Source organism: Choloepus didactylus, chromosome 14, assembly GCF_015220235.1.
Source record: "Choloepus didactylus isolate mChoDid1 chromosome 14, mChoDid1.pri, whole genome shotgun sequence".
Lineage (NCBI taxonomy): Eukaryota > Metazoa > Chordata > Mammalia > Pilosa > Megalonychidae > Choloepus > Choloepus didactylus.
The window spans coordinates 95,615,827-95,640,958 of NC_051320.1; the positions used below are offsets into that span (position 1 = coordinate 95,615,827).

At 42.0% G+C, this 25,132-nt stretch overlaps 1 protein-coding gene across 15 annotated transcripts in view; it reads right to left on the bottom strand.

Annotated features, from left to right (window-relative positions):
* PTK2 (protein tyrosine kinase 2) overlaps nt 1–25,132 on the bottom strand; it is a 337,628-nt gene that overhangs the window by 64,407 nt on the left and 248,089 nt on the right. For all 15 annotated transcript variants that reach the window (XM_037802716.1, XM_037802714.1, XM_037802719.1 and 12 more), the window contains 4 exons: nt 16,788–16,872; nt 12,882–12,982; nt 10,089–10,204; nt 9,106–9,206 (listed from right to left, as the gene is read on the bottom strand). In XM_037802716.1, the coding sequence (XP_037658644.1) occupies nt 9,106–9,206; nt 10,089–10,204; nt 12,882–12,982; nt 16,788–16,872 (403 nt within the window). The remainder of the gene's footprint in view (nt 1–9,105; nt 9,207–10,088; nt 10,205–12,881; nt 12,983–16,787; nt 16,873–25,132) is intronic.

Genomic DNA, 25,132 nt, shown 5'->3' on the forward strand with positions numbered 1-25,132 from the left:
TGGCCTTTGTAAAAGGGCTGGCAATACAAATATGAGTAGCATAATATGGATTTATTAATCCAAACTTCAGCTGAAGTTCTACGAATAAGAAAACTTACTGCAAATAAAAATATTTGCTCAATAATTTCATCAACCAAATCAATCTGTCCCCAAGATTGGCAAAATTAAAAAACAAATTCACATGAGCTAGATTTCAGTTAAAAAACTAATAGATCAAAGTTGCTGGAGTTAACAGATAGAGATTTAGAAGTCAGCTCTTCTTAACCAAGCTGATGCTCCCAACTCCACCTGTAGTGAGGTGTCCAACCATTTATCTGGTGGAGGACATGTGAGCTGATTGCATTTTGGGGGAAATTATAAATAATCATAATATATTATAAATAAAGATGCTATGAACACTTGAGTATAGGTTTTTGTATGAACATAAGTTTCTGTTTTTCTGGGATAGATGCCCAGGAGTGCAACTGCTGGGCTAAATGGCTGTTGCATGTTTAGTTTTTTAAGACACTGCCAAACCGTTTTCCAGAGGGACTGTACCATTTCACATTCCCACCAACAATGTGGAAGAGATCCAGTTCTCTGCACCCTCACTAGCACTTAGTGCTGTCACTATTTTTTACTGTATCCCTTCTCATAATTGTGCAGTGCTTCTCACTGTGGTTTTTTTTTTTTATATCTTCATTTTATTGAGATATATTCATATACCACGCAGTCATACAAAACAAATCGTACTTTCGATTGTTCACAGTACCATTACATAGTTGTACATTCATCACCAAAATCAATCCCTGACACCTTCATTAGCACACACACAAAAATAACAAGAATAATAATTAGAGTGAAAAAGAGCAATTGAAGTAAAAAAGAACACTGGGTACCTTTGTCTGTTTGTTTGTTTCCTTCCCCTATTTTTCTACTCATCCATCCATAAACTACACAAACTGGAGTGTGGTCCTTATGGCTTTCCCAATCCCATTGTCACCCCTCATAAGCTACATTTTTATACAACTGTCTTCGAGATTCATGGGTTCTGGGTTGTAGTTTGATAGTTACAGGTATCCACCACCAGCTACCCCAATTCTTTAGAACCTAAAAAGGGTTGTCTAAAGTGTGCATAAGAGTGCCCACCAGAGTGACCTCTCGGCTCCTTTTGGAATCTCTCTGCTACTGAAGCTTATTTCATTTCCTTTCACATCCCCCTTTTGGTCAAGAAGATGTTCTCCGTCCCACGATGCCAGCTCTACATTCCTTCCCGGGAGTCATATTCCATGTTGCCAGGGAGATTCACTCCCCTGGGTGTCTGATCCCACGTAGGGGGGAGGGCAGTGATTTCACCTTTCAAGTTGGCTTAGCTAGAGAGACAGGGCCACATCTGAGCAACAAAGAGGCATTCGGGAGGAGGCTCTTAGGCACAACCATAGGGAGGCCTAGCCTCTCCTTTGCAGCAACCGTCTTCCCAAGGGTAAAACCTGTGGTAGAGGGCTCAACCCATCAAACCACCAGTCCCCTATGTCTGTGGTCATGTTAGCAACCATCAAGGTGGGGTAGGCGAATACCCCTGCATTCTCCACAGGCTCCTCAAGGGGGCACTACATCTTTTTTTTTTCCTTGTTTTTCTTTTTTCTTTTTTTTTTTTTTTAACTTTCCCTTCTTTTTTAAATCAACTGTATGAAAAAAAAGTTAAAAAGAAAACAAACATACAATAAAAGAACATTTCAAAGAGACCATAACAAGGGAGTAAGAAAAAGACAACTAACCTAAGATAACTGCTTAACTTCCAACATGTTCCTACTTTACCCCAAGAAAGTTACCTAAAAAAACAACATTTTTGTGAACTTGTTCCTACTATATCCATCAGAAATTAACAGACCATAGTCATTCCTGGGCATCCCCAGAACGTTAAATAGCTTATCTGTTCTTCTTGGATTATTGTTCCCCCTTCCTTAATTGCTCTCTATTGCTAGTTCCCCTACATTCTACATTATAAGCCATTTGTTTTACATTTTTCAAAGTTCACATTAGTGGTAGCATATAATATTTCTCTTTTTGTGCCTGGCTTATTTTGCTCAGCATTATGCCTTCAAGGTTCATCCATGTTGGCATATGTTTCACGAGATCGTTCCTTCTTACTGCCGCGTAGTATTCCATCGTGTGTATATACCACATTTTATTTATCCACTCATCTGTTGAAGGACATTTGGGTTGTTTCCATCTCTTGGCAATTGTGAATAATGCTGCTATGAACATTGGCGTGCAGATATCTGTTCGTGTCACTGCTTTCCGATCTTCCCAGTATATACTGAGAAGTGCAATCGCTGGATTGAATGGTAATTCTATATCTAGTTTTCTAAGGAACTGCCAGACTGACTTCCAGAGTGGCTGAACCATTATACAGTCCCACCAACAATGAATAAGAGTTCCAATTTCTCCACATCCCCGCCAGCATTTGTAGTTTCCTGTTTGTTTAATGGCAGCCATTCTAACCGGTGTTAGATGGTGTCTCATTGTGGTCTTCATTTGCATCTCTCTAATAGCTAGTGAAGCTGAACATTTTTTCATGTGTTTCTTGGCCATTTGTATTTCCTCTTCAGAGAACTGTCTTTTCATATCTTTTGCCCATTTTATAATTGGGCCGACCGTATTATTGTCATTGAGTTGTAGGATTTCTTTATATATGCAAGATATCAGTCTTTTGTCGGATACATGGTTTCCAAAAATTTTTTCCCATTGAGTTGGCTGCCTCTTTACCTTTTTGAGAAATTCCTTTGAGGTGCAGAAACTTCTAAGCTTGAGGAGTTCCCATTTATCTATTTTCTCTTTTGTTGCTTGTGCTTTGGGTGTAAAGTCTAGGAAGTGGCCGCCTAATACAAGGTCTTGAAGATGTTTTCCTACATTATCTTCTAGGAGTTTTATGGTACTTTCTTTTATATTGAGATCTTTGGTCCATTTTGAGTTAATTTTTGTGTAGGGGGTGAGGTAGGGGTCCTCTTTCATTCTTTTGGATATGGATATCCAACTCTCCCAGCCCCATTTGTTGAAAAGACCATCATGACTCAGTTCAGTGACTTTGGGGGCCTTATCAAAGATCAGTCGGCCATAGATCTGAGGGTCTATCTCCGAATACTCACTTCGATTCCATTGATCTATATGTCTATCTTTGTGCCAGTACCATGTTGTTTTGGCAACTGTGGCTTTATAATAAGCTTCAAAGTCAGGGAGTGTAAGTCCTCCCACTTCGTTTTTCTTTTTTAGAGTGTCTTTAGCAATTCGAGGCATCTTCCCTTTCCAAATAAATTTGATAACTAGCTTTTCCAAGTCTGCAAAGTAGGTTGTTGGAATTTTGATTGGGATTGCATTGAATATGTAGATGAGTTTGGGTAGAATTGACATCTTAATGACATTTAGTCTTCCTATCCATGAACATGGAATATTTTTCCATCTTTTAAGGTCCCCTTCTATTTCTTTTAGTAGAGTTATGTAGTTTTCTTTGTATAGGTCTTTTACGTCTTTGGTTAAGTTTATTCCTAGGTACTTGATTTTTTTAGTTGCTATTGAAAATGGTATCTTTTTCTTGAGTGTCTCTTCAGTTTGTTCATTTCTAGCATATAGAAACATTACTGACTTATGTGCATTAACCTTGTATCCCGCTACTTTGCTAAATTTGTTTATTAGCTCTAGTAGCTGTATCGTCGATTTCTCAGGGTTTTCTAGATATAAGATCATATCATCTGCAAACAATGACAGTTTTACTTCTTCTTTTCCAATTTGGATGCCTTTTATTTCTTTGTCTTGCCGGATTGCCCTGGCTAGCACTTCCAGCACAATGTTGAATAACAGTGGTGACAGCGGGCATCCTTGTCTTCTTCCTGATCTTAGAGGGAAGGCTTTCAGTCTCTCACCATTGAGTACTATGCTGGCTGTGGGTTTTTCATATATGCTCTTTATCAAGTTGAGGAAGTTTCCTTCAATTCCTACCTTTTGAAGTGTTTTTATCAAAAACGGATGTTGGATTTTGTCAAATGCTTTTTCAGCATCTATTGAGATGATCAATTGATTTTTCCCTTTTGACTTGTTAATGTGTTGTAATACATTGATTGGTTTTCTTATGTTGAACCATCCTTGCATGCCTGGAATAAACCCCACTTGGTCATGGTGTATGATTTTTTTAATGTGTCTTTGGATTCGATTTGCAAGTATTTTGTTGAGGATTTTTGCATCTATATTCATTAGGGAGATTGGCCGGTAGTTTTCCTTTTTTGTAGCATCTTTGCCTGGTTTTGGTATTAGATTGATGTTAGCTTCATAAAATGAGTTAGGTAGTGTTCCATTTTCTTCAATGTTTTGAAAGAGTTTGAGTAAGATTGGTGTCAGTTCTTTCTGGAAAGTTTGGTAGAATTCCCCTGTGAAGCCATCTGGCCCTGGGCATTTATTTGTGGGAAGATTTTTGATGACTGATTGGATCTCTTTGCTTGTGATGGGTTGGCTGAGGTCTTCTATTTCTTCTCTGGTCAGTCTAGGCTGTTCATATGTTTCCAGGAAATTGTCCATTTCCTCTACATTATCCAGTTTGTTGCCATACAGTTGTTCATAGTATCCTCTTATAATTTTTTTAATTTCTTCAGGATCTGCAGTTACGTCACCTTTTTCATTCATTATTTTGTTTATATGGGTCTTCTCTCTTTTTGATTTTGTCAGTCTAGCTAGGGGCTTGTCAATCTTGTTGATCTTCTCAAAGAACCAACTTTTGGTGATATTTATCCTCTCTATTGTTTTTTTGTTCTCTATGTCATTTATTTCTGCTTTAATCCTTGTTATTTCTTTTCTTGTACTTGGTTTAGGATTGGTTTGCTGTTCATTTTCTAGCTTCTTCAGTTGATCCATTAGTTCTTTGATTTGGGCTCTTTCTTCCTTTGTAATACATGCGTTTAGTGCTATAAATTTCCCCCTTAGCACTGCTTTTGCTGCATCCCATAGGTTTTGGTATGTTGTGTTCTCATTTTCATTCGTCTCTATATATTTAGCAATTTCTCTTGCTATTTCTTCTTTAACCCACTGATTGTTTAGGAGTGTGTTGTTTAACCTCCAGGTATTTGTGAATTTTCTAAGTCTCTGATGGTTATTGACCTCTAATTGTATTCCATTGTGGTCAGAGAATGTGCTTTGAATAATTTCAATCTTTTTAAATTTACTGAGGCTTGTTTTATGTCCCAGCATATGATCTATTCTGGAGAAAGTTCCATGAGCACTAGAAAAGTATGTGTATCCTGGTGATTTGGGATGTAATGTCCTGTAGATGTCTGTTAAATCTAATTCATTTATCAGATTGTTTACGTTTTCAATTTCCTTATTGGTCTTCTGTCTGGCTGATCTATCTATAGGAGAGAGTGATGTGTTGAAGTCTCCCACAATTATTGTGGAAACATCAATTGCTTCCTTTAGTTTTGCCAGTGTTTCTCTCATGTATTTTGTGGCACCTTGATTGGGTGCATAGACATTTACGATTGTTATTTCTTCTTGCTGAATTGCCCCTTTTATTAGTATGTAGTGGCCTTCTTTGTCTCTCAAAACATCCCTGCATTTGAAGTCTATTTTATCTGAGATTAATATTGCTACACCTGCTTTCTTTTGGCTGTAGCTTGCATGAAATATTTTTTTCCATCCTTTCACTTTCAGTTTCTTTGTGTCCCTGTGTCTAAGATGAGTCTCTTGTATGCAACATATTGATGGTTCATTTTTTTTGATCCATTCTGCGAATCTATATCTTTTAACTGGGGAGTTTAATTCATTTACATTCAACGTTATAACCGTGAAAGCATTTCTTGAATCAGCCATCTTATCCTTTGGATTATGTTTGTCATATTTTTCCCCTCTGTGTATTAATATCCTTTATTGTACCCATTCCGAATCTCTTTAGTAATGAACCTTTCTCCAAGTCTCTCTGTCCTTTCTTTGTTTCTCTGTCTGTAGGGCTCCCTTTAGTATCTCCAGTAGGGCAGGTCTCTTGTTAGAAAATTCTCTCAGCATTTGTTTGTCTGTGAAAAATTTAAGCTCTCCCTCAAATTTGAAGGAGAGCTTTGCTGGATAAAGTATTCTTGGCTGGAAATTTTTCTCACTCAGAATTTTAAATATATCGTGCCACTGCCTTCTCGCCTCCATGGTGGCTGCTGAGTAGTCACTACTTAGTCTTATGCTGTTTCCTTTGTATGTGGTGAATTGCTTTTCTCTTGCTGCTTTCAGAACTTGCTCCTTCTCTTCTGTGTTTGACAGTGTGATCAGTATATGTCTCGGAGTGGGTTTATTTGGATTTATTCTATTTGGAGTTCGCTGAGCATTTATGATTTGTGTATTATGTTGTTTAGAAGATTTGGGAAGTTTTCCCCAACAATTTCTTTCAATACTCTTCCTAGACCTTTACCCTTTTCTTCCCCTTCTGGGACACCAATGAGTCTTATATTTGGACATTTCATATTATCTATCATATCCCTGAGGTCCATTTCGATTTTTTCAATTTTTTTCCCCATTCTTTCTTTTATGCTTTCATTTTCCATTCTGTCATCTTCCAGGTCACTGATTCGTTGTTCAACTTCCTCTAGTCTTGTACTATGAGTGTCCAGAGTCTTTTTAATTTGGTCAACAGTTTCTTTAATTTCCATAAGATCATCCATTTTTTTATTTAGTCTTGCAATGTCTTCTTTATGCTCTTCTAGAGTCTTCTTGATTTCCTTTATATCCCGTACTATGGTCTCATTGTTCATCTTTAGTTCTTTGAGTAGCTGCTCTAGGTGCTGTGTCTCTTCTGGTCTTTTTATTTGGGTGCTTGGGCTTGGGTTATCCATATCGTCTGGTTTTTTCATATGCTTTATAATTTTCTGTTGTTTTTGGCCTCATGGCATTTGCTGAACTTGATAGGGTTCTTTTAGGATTTGTAGACCAATTGAAGTCCTTATCTCTAATTTATCAGATCTACAGCTTCGTGGAGTACACTTTCTCTAACTAACCAGCAGGTGGCGTCCACGAGCCACCTGTTCTCCACAAGCCAGTTCTCCCCTGCTTAGCCTTTTTGGTGAGTGGGGGAGTGAGTCTTGCGGGGTCCAATTGGTGTACCAAGCTTGCGTGTGTAGTTGGTGTTGCCTGCCCTGTATATGGGGCGTGTTTCTGGGCAGTCAGGGAGGGGGGTTGGCTCTAACAATCAAATCTCCCTGGTGATCCTAGAGTTTTAAAGCTGCTGCAATAGTCTAATCCTTCAGTTCAGTCCTGCCACAGTTTGTCTCTGCCACTGACCCAAGTCCTTGGTATTGGCGTATGGCTCCTGAGACTTGCAAGTGGGCCCCTCTTGCAGGCCGTGCACCCCAGGTCCTCTGTTAAGGGATGACTGTGCTATGTCACAGGTGAGTGCCGTCCCCCCAGGGCAGTTCTGGGCTGCTGGGCTGTGTAGGGAGGCTCCCAGTCTGCTGAAATGATGGCTGAATGGCGCTTTGTTAATTCACACTGCTCCACCTTCCCAACTCTGGGACAATCAGCTGAGGTTGCAGGGAAGGCTAATGTCCACGCCCAGTTTTGTGGTGTGTGCCTGTTATTTGAAGCATTTCCGTCACACTGGGTTGTCTGGGGCAGTTCTGGGCTATGAGGCTGGCGATGGGCAGGAGTGTTTCCTGTCCACCAGGATGATGGGTGTGAGCGGACACCCCCCTTTTCTTGGGAAGTTGTGGTGTTCAGTGAATTTTCTCAGCCACTGGATTACTGCGTTTTGTCTCAGAGCTCTCCTAGTTCTGCTCTTGACTTGACCTGCCCAAATTGCAAGTCTTTGAAGCTTTCTGTATTGGGCTTCTTAGAGTAATTGTTTTAGAAAAAGAAAAAAGGATTAAAAAAAAAAAAAAAAAAAAGGGCCCTCCTCAGAGATCTAATGGGTTATTGAAATGCTAAGAGACAAAGCAACCAGGGCCATTAAGGAAAGGTCCACAGGGCAGAGAGATCAGCTTTTCTTCGGGATTTGCATATGCGCCTCAGGGCCCTTCCCCTTTCTATGTTCACCAGAACTCCAAAAATCTTCCGCTTTTATTTTGGAGTTTTTCGTGTTGTTTTTTTCCTATGCCTGTCTCCTCTCTGCTGGGCTGGCTGCTCTCAGATTCTCTGGCGTCTGGTGTCAGTCTATCTATGGTTGGAGTTTGGATCAGTAGAATGAGTTTCCGATAAGGGCTGCCACTGCAGTTCTCCCTTCTCCTTCCCGGAGCTGACAGCCCCTCCTCCCACGGGACTGAGCCTGGCAGGGAGGGGCGTGGGTCCCCTGGCTGCAAAAACTTACAGATTTCGCTGATCTCAGCAGTTCCACGTTTTCATGAGTGTTGTATGAAGTATGCCCGAAGTCAGATTGCTCTGTGGTGTCCAGTCCACGCAGTTCCTGGCTTTCTACCTACTTTCCTGGAGGAGTAACTAAAACATACAGCTCACCAGTCTGCCATCTTGCCCCACCTCCCCCTCACTGTGGTTTTAATTTGCATTTCCCTGATGGATGATGATGATGCCCATCCCTTCACAGGCTCAACTGCCATCTGGACATCCTCTTCGGGGAAATGTCAGTCCTTGTCTTCTGCCCATTTTCTAATTTATTGTTACTCCTGAGTTTTGATAGTTCTTTCCACATTTTAGATACTGGTCCTTTGATGGATATGTGGTTTGTAAATATTTTCTCCTGTTGTAGCTTGTTTTTGCATTCTCTTACCAGGGTCTTTTGCAGAACAAATATTTAAAATCTTGATTAGTCTCAGTTTATCAATTTTTTTCCCTTTTATTGATTAAGATTTTGCTGTTAAATACAAGGACTCCTTGCCTAGCCTTACATCTTAAAGATTTACTACTATGTTTTTTCCTAGAAGTTTTATGTTTTATAATTAAGTCTGTGATCTGTTTTGAGTTGATTTTTGTGGTGTGAGGTTTAGGTGGAGGTTCGCCTATGTCTGTCCAATTCTAACAGCGCCATCCTTCCTCCATTGATTGTGCAACCTTGTCAGAAACCAGCTGAGCATATCAGAACACAAAATATTTTTTATAATTAAAAATATATTAAAGATTCTGTGCCTATTGTTATTTATTGTTTTAATTTCTTACCTTTGTAGTAAGTACTGTCTTCCATATATCGGGATAATCCGAAGTCTCCTAATTTTACACAATCAGTTGAGGAAACCAGAACATTCCGAGCAGCAATGTCCCTGATAGGAAAGAATTTGGGACAACAAATTTTAACACAAGAAAACACAAGAAAAACAATCCCACCTATGCATCTCTATTACATAAACACATACTGCTATAACCTACAAAAGAGGGCTTATAGACAGTGCAAAGAGATTTATTATATGTTTTAAAAAATAATTTTATTATTTTACTTCAAATATATTCTGGCACATATTTGTTCATTAACACAATGATGAATTTGAACAGCAGCCAAGTTGATGTGCAAATAAGGAAATGCTTCTTAATTCATAAAATTGTCTTGCCAGCTGCATTAAACTGACAGCGATTCACAAGTGCCATTTCAAATAAAAAAATGTTTTCTGAACACTTCTAAAGACCTGCTGATGCAGTTTGTTTTAATGCTGGAAAAGTCTTTGAGGACAACAAAACTTTAGCACAATATTTATCAAACAAATTGTCACGGTTTTTTTTTTTTGGCTTGCATTCGAACCCCAGAGACCCAGACTATAAAAAGAAATTCTGCAGAAAGCCAACAGACGTCGCTGTGACACTGTAGTCTACTGGAGAGTCCCGGGATGTTATCTGTTTTAGCGAATATTTCCACATGTTCACTGCTCTAGTGTCAAGATCGGCCTCATTAGTAATTGTTGAATGAATAAATGACATGAAATTATCATAAGATGCTTCAAACTCCAAGTGTGGAAAATTCTTTCCATAGCTGTGCTAATGTGCAACAGGAAGTCCTTCACTCGGGGGGACCTGACATGGCCCGGTTTTCCAGATTCAAATGGTACAAAGGGGTCTACAGTGCACAGTCTTCCCTCCACCCCAGTTTGCCCTGCTCAGGAGGCCACAGCCTTAACAGTTTCTTACTTAGCGGTTCTGTAAATGTATCTTACCTGTGTACAAATCTTTTACTCTCTAGATAGGCAAGAGCTGTACTAAGCTGATAGGCATACAGGATCAAAGAGGCCAGATCCAGACTGTATTTCCTTACTTGCAAAAATGACCTCAGCTTTTGCAACCAAGAAAAAAAAGAAAAGAATTAGGGATAGAAAATAGGAATTAATAGCCAAAAAGCAACATTCAACAACAGTGCTGATCATTTCCAAACACATTTTTTATAAAATAAGGATGGCTTCAAATTTCCCCCAATGAAAAAGGGTAATGAAATAAATATTTCAGCTCAGAAATTATGGTTAATCAGTTTTTTTGGAAATTCTATTTGAAAATTAGAATCCTTGTGACTATAGTTTTGACAATTTCTGAAAAAAAAAAATACAGAAAATATGCTTCAAAGGAATCACTTTTAAAAAAGCACAATATATAAAGGACTGCTAGCTAAAGACAGCTGGAGAACAAATGAATCTGATACTAAACCAGTAAGTCCCGCTCCACCTCAAACCTGGCTAAACCATGGGGCGAGGCAGTGGGGAGGAGGGGGCGGCTGGCAAGACCTCTTGCTCCCCTGCCTCCTTTAGAAGCAGAGGATAAAGGGGCCATGTGGAGAGCATTCCTCAAACATCATGCTCACTAGGGCAAAGAGAGGCAGATCAATTTAACACCCTAATTCTACCCAATCAATAAACAGAAGAATAACATTTAACAGTATCTTTTTAAGTCAACACAGAAAAACCTAAAAGCAAACACAGAAAAACACTGTGAACAAAAATATACATATATGGCCCATTTTATCTGGAAGCATGGGGAAGAGAAAGAAGAGATGTACAGGCCTTAAATATTGCATCCACCACACTAGCAGCAGGCTGGCCAGGCACAGGGGAGAGCTGGCGCTTTAAGGAAGAGGAGGGAAGGAGCTCAAAGGCCTCCAGGATTCCTGGTAACTGGAAATCCTGGGCACACATTAAAGGCGAAACAGCTTGGTATCCTTTAAAAAGAAACAGCGTGCATAATACTTGGAGAAGTTTTTTTAACCAAAATGGCTAAGCCACTGTATTTTAGCACCGAAGAGCCTAGTTTAGGAATCTGGGAAAATGACTTGTTTTTGACACTGGGTCCCACAACCAGGCAGGCCTCGGGCAGTGCTGCCCTCACTTTCACACTCTGTTCACTCACATTTTAAAAAGAAACTGTGATTCTGAGTCACACGCAGTGGTGTGCTGAGAAATGTTTAACTGGCTTTTCAGGAAGACAAAAGTTTGATTTGTAGCATTTGCCAGTTTCTGTGGTGTAAGTACTCCCACCATGGGTGATTTCAGGCTACCAACATGCTTGGTAAGTTATCAACTGGCCTGCCACGTCCTGTAAATTTAACCATCAGGTCTGGTGAGCTTAGCTAGCCTGCTCCAGCACACCACTGGCTCACCCGCCTACCCTTGAATCCAAGGACTCGGGCCACCCCAGGCATTCCACATGGACTGAGAGTGGGAAGGTGGTTCCCCAGAGGAAAATCAGGGTGCTGTGATCAGAGTAAGAATAGATAGATACTGGAGAGATAAACACACCCGGTGTCCATTAATAAATCTTACTGTAACGGTTCACACTTGCTGCATTAATGCTGCGTAACAGATGGCCTCAAAAGTTCAATAGTTTACAGTAATAAGCCTTTGCTCGCATACTCAGGCTGGGCTCAGCTGTGCAGTTCCACTGCAGGATGCAGGGATGCGGGGCCGAGTCTGCGCCACGTGTACCTCCTCCTTGGACCAGTGCCTACTTGGGGCACGTTCTTCTCAAGATGCCCACAGGACCTCCAGAGGCAAGTCAGACTATGTAGGCACAACGAAGAGCTCTGCTAACATGACACTTTCTAGTGCTCCATTGGCCAAAGCAAGTCATGTGGCCGAGCTTTAACATCAGGGGGACTTGGAAGTGTATTCTACCCTCAATGGAAAGCCCTGCAGACTTACTTGGTATTTACTGGCTAGTGAAAAACCACTACACATATTATTTGTTATTCTGCAGATCTCTCTGTTTCACTTAATCCCTTAGGACGTTCATCCAGGTCAGCAGACATAGATCTGACTGTGTTTAATATTTGTACAAAATTTCATAGAGTAAACAGTACTACAATTTGTCACCCATTCCACTAATGACCTAATGGTGGATGTTTATGTTAAATCAGGTAGGGTTTTTTTTTTCTCTGCTTCAAACAGTTTTGCAATGTTCTCTTTTCTATAACAGGGATTAGCAAACCAAAGCCCTTTGGAACACATGTGGCCCAGCACCTGTTTTTGTAAATAAAGGTTTTTTGGAACACACACACAAAGAAACGGAATGAGATCATACAGAAAGACACTGCCAAGAGAATTCGCAAAAACATGAAGGAACTGTTTAAAGTTACCTAGATTTAGCTTTAATTTGCCCACCATCCTGCCTTAACATAGCTTATTTTAATCCTCAACAAATCTTTTGGCTATTTCTTTAGGCCTTGCTGCCAGAGGGGAAAGAAGACCACGTGTTGCTACCAGTTCCAATAAAAAGTTTGGTTGGGGAAGATACTGCTGCCAATTTTGAGTCTGGGAATTATTTGAGAATTTAACGAAGGCATCACACCCATTTTTTCTGAAATAAAACCACGGTGGTATATATCTTAAATCAGAACTACTGAAAATCCAAGATACAAATTGGTATAGACTTCTCTTTCTTAAACAAAGGAGACACACATTGGGGGTGGACTAAGTGTTAGGTGTGGGGTGCCTATTTGGTGGCCATAAGGTTTGGGGGTCAAGTACCTCCCCCAGCGTGCACAGCTCCATGATTATCCAGACGGGGTTCTCCGTGATGACACCAATGAGCTTCACGATATGAGGATGGTCAAACTGACGCATTGTCACTAGGGAAAAAAAAGTTGCCCAGTTATTCTGTTGAAAGCTCTTCCAGTTTTTCTGCAGACTAGTTTCAACTAAAGATGTGGGAATCATGAGCTCGATTCCACAGGCCAGTCAGGCTGACAAAGGCACTCTTAAGTGTTCAAAGGTCCAGCCTACTGACAAGAAGAAAGACACCTAGCATCCTGAATGCAGCCATTTCCCAGGGGAGAATACACTGTGAGTACAGGGTTAATAAAACAACTTTTTTCTTCTCCATGGACAAATCTGACTTTGGGCTAACTTTCTAGGTTTTTCCTCTGGAAATCTGGGGAATTAGTCACTAGGCAACACTAAGGTAGACTGTGCCTGGCCTGGGAGAAACCTGCCAGGGCTTTCTGGAGTGGGGAGCCTGGTCCCTGGCAGGGCCCTGGACATTGTGGCTGCAAGGCTGTCACAAGGGATGTCTATCATGGACCCAGGACTTCTGAGCCAGAGTGACTCCCACACCCACCACAGTGACTGTGTCCCTTGCATTTAAATGGTCACTTTCAGGGCCCAAGAAGACTAGTTCCTGGCCTGCTGTGTGGACTTTCATAGAAGAGAAACGCCCAACGCGGCCTGCTGGTCCTGTATACTTCTTAAGGAGAAGCTGATGAGCTGACTGCCTAATGGAGCCGAGAGGGAGCAGAACACATACGTGTGTGTGTGTACGTGTGTATACAGGCTCCCACCTATGTGTGGACAAGTACATGTAACTGTGTATATATTTACAATTTCTCACATCAGGGACAGGACACCGGGATTAGGAAGTCACAGGACAGTTCTGCATAGAACTGCAGGCTCTCAAAATCAGAAGTGACTTTCAAGGTGACCTAGTCCAGGGAATCCACAGGCACTTGGATTTCACAGACTATTACAATGGGAAGAAAGAGTGTACTTGGAGGACCCCTGATGGGGTGGTTTTCTATGGTTCCGAGCAAAGACAGGCACACAGCAGCAGCAGCAATTATGCTTTAATATCACTGACATGGACAAAACTCTGGAAAACTGAAACGGGCCAAAAGGTATTGGTGAGTGTCCAGCTCACTCATTTGGGTTATCTCAGCCCTTCCTCGTCCCTGAGAAATTTTGCAGCTCGGTAAGTGGATAATGCCCTTAATTCTTGTCCAAAGAAATACAATTCAGTTGTGCCTGATGAATGAATGAAGTTTTCTTTGTGTCTATCTGTAAAATTATTTCAGAATTCCTTATTCCATACAGATGTGTGCTTCCTGGAATTCTCTGACCTGGTGTAACAACTTACTGACTCCTTCATTAATTCCTGATCTTTCTACCGTCCATTCCATTTTTCTGCCTAGCCTGTTAGAAAAAGATCTGCTTGGATTCAGGTCCACATAGCAGCTCTTTGTGGGTGTGAAGACCATGTTCACGTTTTTCAGTGTGTCTTCTTCAGACCAGACAACTTCAGCTACTTCTCAGGGGAGATGTTCTCAAGGTTGTCCGCTCCTGTAGCCACTGTCCTCTAAATGAAATCTCTGTCATTCACAGCCTGGACGGACGGGGCCCATGGTGGCGGAAGGCTCAGCCCTGGGAGGAACGGAGGAGGCAGGCCTCTCCCTGCTCTCATTCTGGATGCTGCGGATTCCATGGATGCAGCCAAAGGTCACACAGCTTCTTGCAAAGTCATCCCCCCTTCACTTGAGATAACACAACTCAAACCCCTAAGGTTCCTCCCTATTCCAAGAGTAGGACCTGGTAGTTTTGTTTCGAAACACACAAACATCCAGTATAAAATCCAAATGTATTTTCAAAATGTCCTTTTAGTTTGTCAGATTCAGTTCACTGCTTAAGCATATTGTAATGTTGGATAAAATGTCAGGTGTCCTGTACATTTACTCTTATTTTCAGTTATTTACTATGATTTATTATCATTTTCAGTTTCATGTTATTCTCATATACAATTATCAAGTCTTTTATATTTGCTCTGAAGTAATTATTAAGCACATTAAACAGCAGTGGGCTAAGAGAACAGACTTGTGGTCACTATGAAACTCTGTATCTACACTGAACTAAAAATCAATGTGTGGTGGTTTATTATTTGCCTGAGTCAGGGATCAGTAAAGGAAGGCCTGCGGGCTGCTACCTCTTTCTGTAAATAAAGTTTTCTTGGAACACAGCCTCTCTCATTCCTTTATGCATCATCTGTGGCAGAACTGAACAGTTGTGACAGAGACCAAGTGGCCCACGAAGTCTCCCATATTTACCATCTGGCCTTTACGGGAGACGTTTACTGCCCCCCAATCCAGGCCACACTTCCCCTCTTACATGCAGAACCTGGGAAAAGCCTTATGGAAGTTTAGATACACTACATGCATCACATTTCCCTGAAATAACAACCAAGTAAGCTTTTCAAAGAAGAAAACAAGGTTAGTCTGTCCTGAAAACTCCTGTAAAACTCCAGAATGGACTTGTGTTAATGGTGATTCCGAAGTCCTCAAAAATCACAAGATAATAACTACCTAGGATAATTTCAGGTAAAAAAAAGTAATTAACTTTTACAAACACATAATGTACATGAATACCACCAAAGTTAGGACAGATAAGGTTCTAGGTGATAATGTCTGATATGCTCTGCGTTTTCTCAGCCTAGGTGTTCTGTAGTAAGGAAGTCTTCTGGCAGGTTTGCCCCACACTTAAGTCAGATTCAGGAATAGGATGAAAGATGTACTTAGACTTAATGGATACAGTTATGAGATAATTTACTCTATGACATTAATTTATTGGGCTGCTGAGTGGGTAAATATTTGCTAAAATGGAAAGTAGAAGGCATTCGTTCGATGCACACTTAACAAAGAACCCCAGGCTCTGTTCATACAGCGTCTTTTGAGTGCTTGCTGGGTGCTGGGCCCTGGGCAGAGAGCAGTGAGTGGAAGACATGGGCCCTGTCCACGGAACTCAAAGTCTAGAGGGACAAACGGACAGTGATGATCCCTAAGTTAGGTATATTTAATTAAAAATTCTTAGGAAGGAAAAGAACATGGTCCTGTGACAAAGAATAGTGAGAAGAGACCTTTTTTAAATGTACTGGTCAGAGGAGGCTCTCCTCCAGGGAGGTGACGTTTCAGCTGGGGCCTGGGGGGTGGAGAAGGAACAGGCTGTGGGAAAGGAGGGGAGAGTACTGTGGTTTGAGGGCAGGTGGGAAACAGCTGGATGCATACAAGATGGACAAGACAAGATCCTTGCTCTCCCAGAGATTACAAGCAGGAGAGACGACCTGTTCACATCCAACTCATCCAAGCCAGCTCGGTCTCGGTGCGTAACCCAGGAGTGCAAGAAATGCAGGCAGGGAAAACCAGTCCTAGCTAGCTACCTGAGAAGGCACCAGAAGAGGTGTTTTGGTAAGTCCTCCTGATGTGGGGGCAGCTAAGTCGCAGCCCTGTCCTCCTTCCCCAGGCTATGAGCTCCGCCAGGGCAGGGATCGGACTGTTTCATTCACCTCCGTGACCACAGGGCCCAGCACAGCCCCTTGGCTGGGATCATTTACCCACCCGCACCAATTCTAGTGCAAACATGTTTAACAGAACAAGGAGCCAAAGTACAAAGGGAAAGGAAATCAATCCACCTTTAACATCCCAAACATCACAGTTTACCTGGAAAAATATGTAGTTATGTGTCTGGTACAAATACAGATATTGATTGTGGCAAGGCAAGATAAATGTAGTTGTCTCATAACAGTCAAAACACTGTTTTTCTTACTTCTTCAAAGATGGCTTGGATTTCACAGACATAAAGCCAAAGAGAGTTCCACAGAAATTTCTAGAAACTTACAGGCTTCTTGAAGGAATTTCTCTCTCACGCTGTCCGAAGTACAGTTTTTACATGTTTTAATTGCAACGGCCAAAGCTGGATTCTCCTGTGTTAGGGAAATTATAGAATCACACACACATGCAAAAAGAGATTCTTCAAATTAACCAATGGGCACATTCACAAAAATCTGTTTGTTTTCCAACTATGTGGATTCTGAGCCAGACAGAACCAGACTTGTAAAATCTCAAGAGTGAGAAAGCAGTTGGAATTCATTATGTCTAAAACACCAAGAAAAAAATGCAGGCACAAGTCAACCATCCCAGGCAATTTGCTAGGCCCAAAGGCCTTGGATGAAGTGCTGGTTTTTCCATCCTGCCAGCCAGTCTCCAAAGGGCCTTCACCATCCTGACAGCTCACTGTCACACACCTCCAGGTATGTTCCTAGTCTTAGAACTGGCACTTCAAACTGAAGTTTGTGTGGTGCTAACAAAATAAAAAACCCAGTGGTGATTCTCGTCCAGGTCCAGTGGTTCTTACCAGAAACATACATTGTCCTTTAAACCCCAGATGAGTGTGGCTACAGCAGCACCAAGTGAGAAGCAAGGCGGTAACCAACAGAAGTGACCACCTGCTGACCTGGTCAAAAGCATTTTCTGGTGAGCAGCCAGGGCAAGGCTTTCTGGATGAAATACCAGTGAGACAGAGGGAGAGGCTGCTGGTCAACGCAGACGCAGCCTGCAGCCTCGGTGCTCCAGGAGCCATTTTCCACTCCAGGTCCTCATTACATGCTCACTCATTGACTCGAAAAGCATTTATTGAATATCTATCATATGCTAGGCACTTTTCTAGATGCTTGGGATACACCAGTGAACAAAAGAGGTGGTGACCCCTGTTTCTGTCAAGCTATGGGGAAGACACAGTAAACAACAAATAAATTACATAATCTGTTAGAAGGTAACAGTGCTATGGGAAAAAGAAAAAGGAGATCAGGTTACAGGAGGGGGGATGGTGCCCGCTGTACTGAGTGGTGGCCTGGAGAGACCTCACCGAGGAGGTAAGAGTGCGCAGAACTGACGGGCAAGGAGTCAGCCAAGGAGGTGCCTGGAGGACGCTGGGCCTGGAGAGGGAATGGTCCGATTAAGGCGCTCAGGTGCTAGCAGGTCTGGTGGGCTCCAGGAACAGTGACAGGCTGGTGTGGCTAGGGCAGAGGGTGTGAGGGAAGGAGAGGTGATGAGGAGGGAGGCAACAGAAGGACCAGACTGTGTGGGGACTTCTAGGTCAACAGAAAGGGGGAGTAGTGCTGGTCTGAGCAGAGGAGTGCCTGCATCTGACTGCAGCTTTAGCAGGAACACTCTGGCTGTGGTTCTGGGAAATGCTTCCAGGCAGGCGAGGCAGCAGCAGGGAGCTCTGCTGGGAGGCTGTCACGGTAACGCGGGGGACAGAGAGTGGTGGCCCTGACAAAGGTGGTAGCAGAGGAGGAGGTGGGAAGGGATCAGATTCTGGATAGACTCTGAAGGTGGAACCAGCGAGCGTGACTTCCGACAGATTGTATGTGGGAGAAAGCGAGGAGCTTAGGTTTCTGGCCTAAGAAATCAGAAAGGAGGGAGAGGAAGACCAGAGTTCAGCTTTGGACCAGGCTTGAGATGTCTCTGAGACAGCCAGGCCCCAAGAGTGGAGCAGGCAGTAGGGTATTACGACTTGGGAGGTCAGGAGAGAAGCCTGGGCTGGACTGGATGAAATCACTGGGAGCAAACACAGAGGCCCAAGCTCAGTGAGGGAGAGAAGAAAATAGCAAAGGAGACAAAGAGCAACCAGCAGGGTAAAAGAAAAACCAAGAAAATGTGCTGTCCTGGAAGCCAAAAAGCTTCTCTCTTCTTAAATGAGTTCAACAGACAGACAGATGTTGAGAAATATAAGAAATAAAAGGTCATCTCTAGCCAATCAATAGAATATTATGGAAGATTCTGACTAGCACTTTCACGTGCTCATCTTTTTTTTTTTAATGATACAATCTGAAATTTATGAAATTGAAGGCCAAAATACAATACGAAGTAAAAATGAAACAAAAAAGTTCGTTCTTAAAAAGACAGGAACAATAGGTAAAACCATGCAATCCCAGCTAAGGATAAAAAGAGAGAAAAGTAACATGAACATGAGGAATGGGAAACAAAAGTAAGTGAAAATAAAAAGAAAAGCTGTTAAAATACTGCAAAATCATTATAAGCAGTTCAGTGACAATAAAATCAGGATGTTGTATGTTCTTTTAAATAAATTGCATGTAAATTGAAAAGAAAAAAAAACTGACACACCTGAAGAGGTCAAAATTCAAGGGAGGATGGGCCCACTGTGTCTTGCCAGATTCCCTTAGTATCCCCAGGGCCCAGCTCAGAGCCAAGGACATATGGGAGACCTCAGCTGACCTGCTGAAACTGTCGAACTGCAACCCTGTAGCCTTGATTCTCGAAGACAATTGCATAACTATGTAGCTTCCATGGTGTGACTGTGGGATTGTGAAAACCTTGTGGATCACACTCCCTTTATCCAGAGTATGGACAGATGAGTAGAAGAATGGGGGCAAAAATTAAATGAAAAACAGGGTGGGATGGGGGGGGTTAGTGTTCTTTTTTATTTTAATTTTTGGAGTAAGGAAAATGTTCAAAAGTTGATTCTGGTGATGACTGAACAACTATATATGGTGCTGTGAACAACTGATTGTACACTGTGGATGATTGTAGGTTATGTGAATATATCTCAATAAAACTGTATTTAAGAAAAAAAAAAAGAGTAAGGGCAGAGGCACAGGTTGGCTTCTCCCAGGTTGGGGTAACAGCCCCCTGGGCACTGGACAGATGGATAAACAAAACGTGGTATGTCTGCATCCCAGAATACAACTCAGCCATAGAAAGGGACAACATACTGATACTTGTACAACGTGGATGAGCCTCTGGGATGTGATGCTGTGTGAAAAGCCAAAGGCCACCTACTGTCTGACTCTGTTGATACGAAATGTCCAGAAAAAGCCAGTCCCTGGAGACGGGAAGCAGAGCAGTGGTTGCCAGGGCTGGGAGAAGGGAGGGGGAGGGATGGGAAGCTACTGCTTCATGGGCTATTGCTTTATGTGCTTATCTTATCCTTGGTTTTATGTTGCCTTTGCCAGAAGCATTGATTCATCTTATTATTCCATATCATATATATTTTTAAAAGTGCCTCATTCTGTCAGAAAAGGAGGAAAGGAAGAGAGGAGAAAAAAAGGAGAGCAGAGGTTAAGAAATACTGAATTATGTCTCAGTTCCTCTGTTGCCATTTTTTTTACTCTTTTCTTGAGTCTTTTCCAAGCTTACTTGCTTCCTTTCTCTCCTGAGAACTGAAGAGGGGATGAGTTGAAATGTGGATGAAGTCACCCAGGCAGACTGTAGCTCAGAAGGAGGAGAAAACCACAGGTGTTAATCTTTCTTTCACTCCTTCCGACCCTCCTTTCCCTGGCAGTGGCCAGATGGTGTCACCATCAGACGGCTACGAGGAGAATCCAGCCGTCTGGCCCCTGAGGGGGGCTGTCTGATGAATCTCTCTGTGCTTCAGTTTTCTTAATGGTTTTGGACATTTCTATTCTTTATGTAAACTACCTCATTTGGCTTCTGTGGGTTAAGCTATTTTTCAGGACCAGCTGCAAGGCAGGGCCCAGGACACCGTACTCCAGGGGTGTCAGCAGAGGCTGAAGGGTACGCTGAACGGGGCCAGCCTCACGAGGGGTGCGGGCAAGGAGCTGGGAGAAGTAGCCTGCAGTGGAAGCAGCCTGGTAACACAGACCCCATTCCGAGTGGGAGCCACTGTCCCCAAGCCTGGAGTGGACTTGCCACTGATACTGGGCTGGGCTCCAAAATAGTAGTGCCAAAGCTCGAATGCACAAGCTTTCTCAGAAGGGTTCCACTGCTTAACTGCAAAAAGCCATTCAGATAAATATTCCACAGGCAGGAAAGACTGGAATTTAAGGTAAGTCAAGATATTACTTCTCATGTCAAGACCAGGACATCTTGGGTTCAGTCCTTGGTCAACCCAATTCTAAGTTATCCCACCCAATGCCCAAAGACTTAGGTGCTTCTTAGAGGCTCACATCCAAAAGTGTATTTCTAGTCCTGACTTTTCTTTTCAGCTAGACTCACATATCCAATCTACTTATTCTCCATCATGACCAGGATGTGGAAAAGTTGTTTTCAACTTGAAATGACCAAGCAACACTCTTAATATCCCACTATCAAATCTGTCTCTTCCCTCATCTTCTCCATCTCACCTTAAGAAACACTATTCACACAGTTGTCAAGGGAAACAATCTAGAAGCTCCCTTTGATTCTTCTATTTCCCTTGGCCCCTATGTCCACCAATTCGGAAGCAAGTCCTCTTGTCCCTCCCTTCGATTTGCATCTAGAATCTGACCGCCCCACTCCTGCTATCGCTGCACATGCCCTAACTGCACCCACCACTGCTGCCTTGCTCCTAGACTATGGCAACACCTACCCTTGCCCCTCGACCGCCCAATCTCCACACAGTCAGTGATGTGTGTAAGACATTAGCCAGATCATCCCATTACACTGCTCAGCACGCTGAAAGGGCTGCCTTCCCACCATGCTTATGAGGGCTGCCCCGCTTGCCTCTCTCCGGCGGCGTTTTACTGCAGCTCCCCCGCATTCTGCCTGCCTGGAACGCTCCTCCCCAGGTATGTGCGCTGAGCCCATCATTCAGGGAGGCCGTCCCTCACTGTCCTGACTCTCCTCATCACCCTCAGCACAGTCTGTGAGGACGCTACACACTCTGCTCATTATCACCCTACCCTCACCCTGCACATCACATGGTCATTACTATTTACATTATCACCATCTGTTTTCTATCACTAAAATTTAAGTTCAAATCCCCATTGGAACTGTACCTGGTTCACAGTAAAAGCTCAATAAACATTAGCAGAATTAACAGATGCCACCAATATCTTTCAAATGTAGATGCTCATTTACAGGTGAGTTGTGGCAGATTTTAAAAATACATTAAAATAGTATTTATTTACTTCAGATTTCACATTAAATGCACACAAGATGATTTCAGGAAAAAAAATATTTTCAACCTCAGAAGTATAAATGGTAAAATGGTTGTAACACAGATTTGGGGAACTGTGATCCCTTCGTTTACTTCTGGGGCCACTGCCAGGTGCCTCGAGGTGAGCTTCTGGGTGGTGTTGGTGCCCTGTTCCCTGGGGAACAGGGTCGCAGGCTCACCCAGAACAGTGGAAAGAGTACAGAATGCCTAGGTTTAGGGCTTTCTTAGAAACACTAACCATGTACTATGTTAAAACATTTTCCATAACCACTTTGCTTTGGTTGAGTTAGTCGTATTTTCCTTAAGCAAACTGTAAATTTCTTTAGGTTCAAGACCATGAATTCTATTTCTTTCTAAATATAGGGCTGGGCACACATAACAAGTATACAAAAAGTATTTGCAGATTGATATCCCTTATAAATGACATAAAATGCCAATTTTACAGAAGATCTGAGAAATAACAATAAAAACTTCTCTAGACCACAAAAGTCATCAATCCTGTCAACTGATATTTAAATGCTCACTGAGCACGGAGCTTTATCAAGACAGTTAAAAAAGATGCAGACAAAACAATGCTCTCTAAAGATCCGGTTTCAAAAGGATGCTGAGCACAGGACTAGGCAGGGCACCCATGAAGAATGCCCAGGACCACACATGAGCCTGTGCCCGGCGGCCCTCCCTGGGCAGCAGAGGCTCAGGGATGCTGAGCTGTCGGAGGGTCTGCTCACAGACCAGACCGCAGGGGGACGCAGCCACGCAAGGCCACACCAGAACTCAAGCAAAGAGTTTCCCCTAAAAACGAAAAAGGGCAGGTTCAAACATATCTGGGTAATGGCTCAAGATTTGATTTTTAAAAACCTTTTTTTAAAATACAGGCAACATTTAGGAGAAGAGAGAAGTCTTCAAAAATGTTATACTTTTTAAAGAAACTAAAGCAGGACCCTATGGCCATTATGCCTAGGCTCTGAGAAGCAACAGATGCACCCTTTAAAACAGCTAACTGTATGTTATGTGAATTTCACCCAAATTTAAAAAAAGTGGGGAAAAAAATAATGGCTAGCACACATTTATAAGAGTTTAAAAATAAATCTAGAGAACTATTCTTGGAAGAATTGAGAGAAAAATAGACTTAAAATAGATTTTTAAGGCTACAGATAATCAACAGTGGTGAAGAATGTGCAGGTGATGAGTTTTTCAAATAATGAAAAGGAAGCCAGATACCCTTGCCTCCTAAAGACAATGTGTGTGCTAACGAGTAGCCAGAGGAATGTCAGGTTCATGATTTGCCTTGGGCCTGCGGGCCTCTAGCCTCCTTCTTTCCTCACCTGCCTCTCTGCACTTCCCGCCAGCAGAAGGGTCTGTGCACTGCCTGTTCTCTCTGAAGACACGGTCCCCCAGGAAAGCCCATGGGAGGCTCCCTTCCTCGCTTCGGGTCTCTGCTCCCATCAGCTCACCAGAAAGGCCTTGTGACTGCCCCATGCCACAGGGCGCTGGCTCCCTGCCCTTGCCGGCTGTGATCTCCTCAGAGCATGCCCCTCACTGGACCCAAATGTATGTGTTTTTGCTGGTCCTCTTGCACCTCAGAATTAAGTCCTGTGAGAGCAGGAACTTCACCTGTTTTTTAATTACTGTGTCCCCACCACCCAGAAAACAGCATCTGCCACACGGTAAATGATCATTAAATAATTGCTAAAAGAATTAATCGAATCTCAAATAAAGTAACCAATTTGAAACTGTATGTTCTGACTTATATTTTGAGCAACTATTGAGAATCCTTGATAAAATATTCTATTTGATTTTATAGAACACTAAAAAGCATAATCTGGAAAAGGATTTATCATAGAACCTAGAGAAATGACACGATTCCTTTGCACTGTAAAATTAGACCTGCACACTAAAAACAAACAAAACAAACACTCACGTGTGAATACCTATTGGGAAGATAGAACACAAAACCTGCACATGGTATTTTCCCGGGGGCTGGGATTCATGCAGTAAATATGAAGCAATATTGCCTATGGATATTAAAAAAACTGTCCTCTTAAGTTTCACAATGAATATGGGTTACTTATTCTAAAAGTAAGCAAAATAAAGTTCACCAACCCTGCCATGAGCTGCATGACCTGGGCAAACGACCGAGTCTGGGACTTTAGAATGCTGACCACAATGACTTCAGAGATGGAAGGAACCTCAGAGACCATGTGGATCAACTTCAGTAACTTACAGTCAAGAAACCTCACTTTCCTTATGTCTCACCGTCAGATAGAGCCAGGTCTCAATTTAGGCCTTTTGACTAAATTTGGATCTAGGACTTTTTTTACTGCCTTTGCTTCTAGGAACAGAGTTATTAAGAAAATAAAACAACATAGATATAGTAAAGAACAATAGAAAAAGGAGTAATCTACCTACAGCTTATGAAATATTATCAATTATGTAATTTCACCTAAACATAAGAGTAAAGGCTTTTAAAATGGAACTTTTTGTAGTCTCTAATTTGTTTAGTTACATAGTGGCAATTAACTATCGTCTCTGACAAAAATCTTTTTAGCTAGAAATGTTCAACATCACTGGCGCATGTGTAAAAGACATGAAAAAAAAAAAAAAGATGGACAAGGAATTACTGGGGGGAAAATGCCAGTAATTTCCAAAAGCAGGGGTACTAGAGAAGGTCAACTGTGTCATTATAGCTTTATTAGCAGCATCTCTGTACTCCTGTTATTACTATTCTAGTTGAAAAAAAGTTTCTTGAACCATGTTATTCTAAAATGTCAACTTAAAAATAACTGGTCTAATAAAAAAAAATACCATAACAATGATTAGCAGAACATGGGGAATCTGGAACGCTTATACATTGGTAGTGGGAACTTTAAATAGTGCCACTGCTTTGGAAGACAGTCTGGCAGTTCCTCAAAAAGTAGCCTATGACCCAGCAATTCCACTCCAAGGTATAAAAACCCAAGAGTATCGTAAACATATGCCCATATGAAAACTTGTACATGAATGCTTACGGCTGCTTTATTCATAATAGCTGGAAGGTGGAGACAACCCAAAAGTGCACCAACTGGTGAATGGAATATTATTCAGCAACAAAAAGAAATGAAGTTACCAATATACGCTACACCATGTACGAATCTTGAAAAGAAGCCAGTCACAAAAAGCCACATATTATAAATGACCCCATTTATATGAAATGTCCAGAAGCGGCAAATCTACAGAGACAGAAAATAGATTAGCTGTCACCAGGGGAGAATAGGGAGCGACTGCTAATGAGTAAGGGGTTTCAT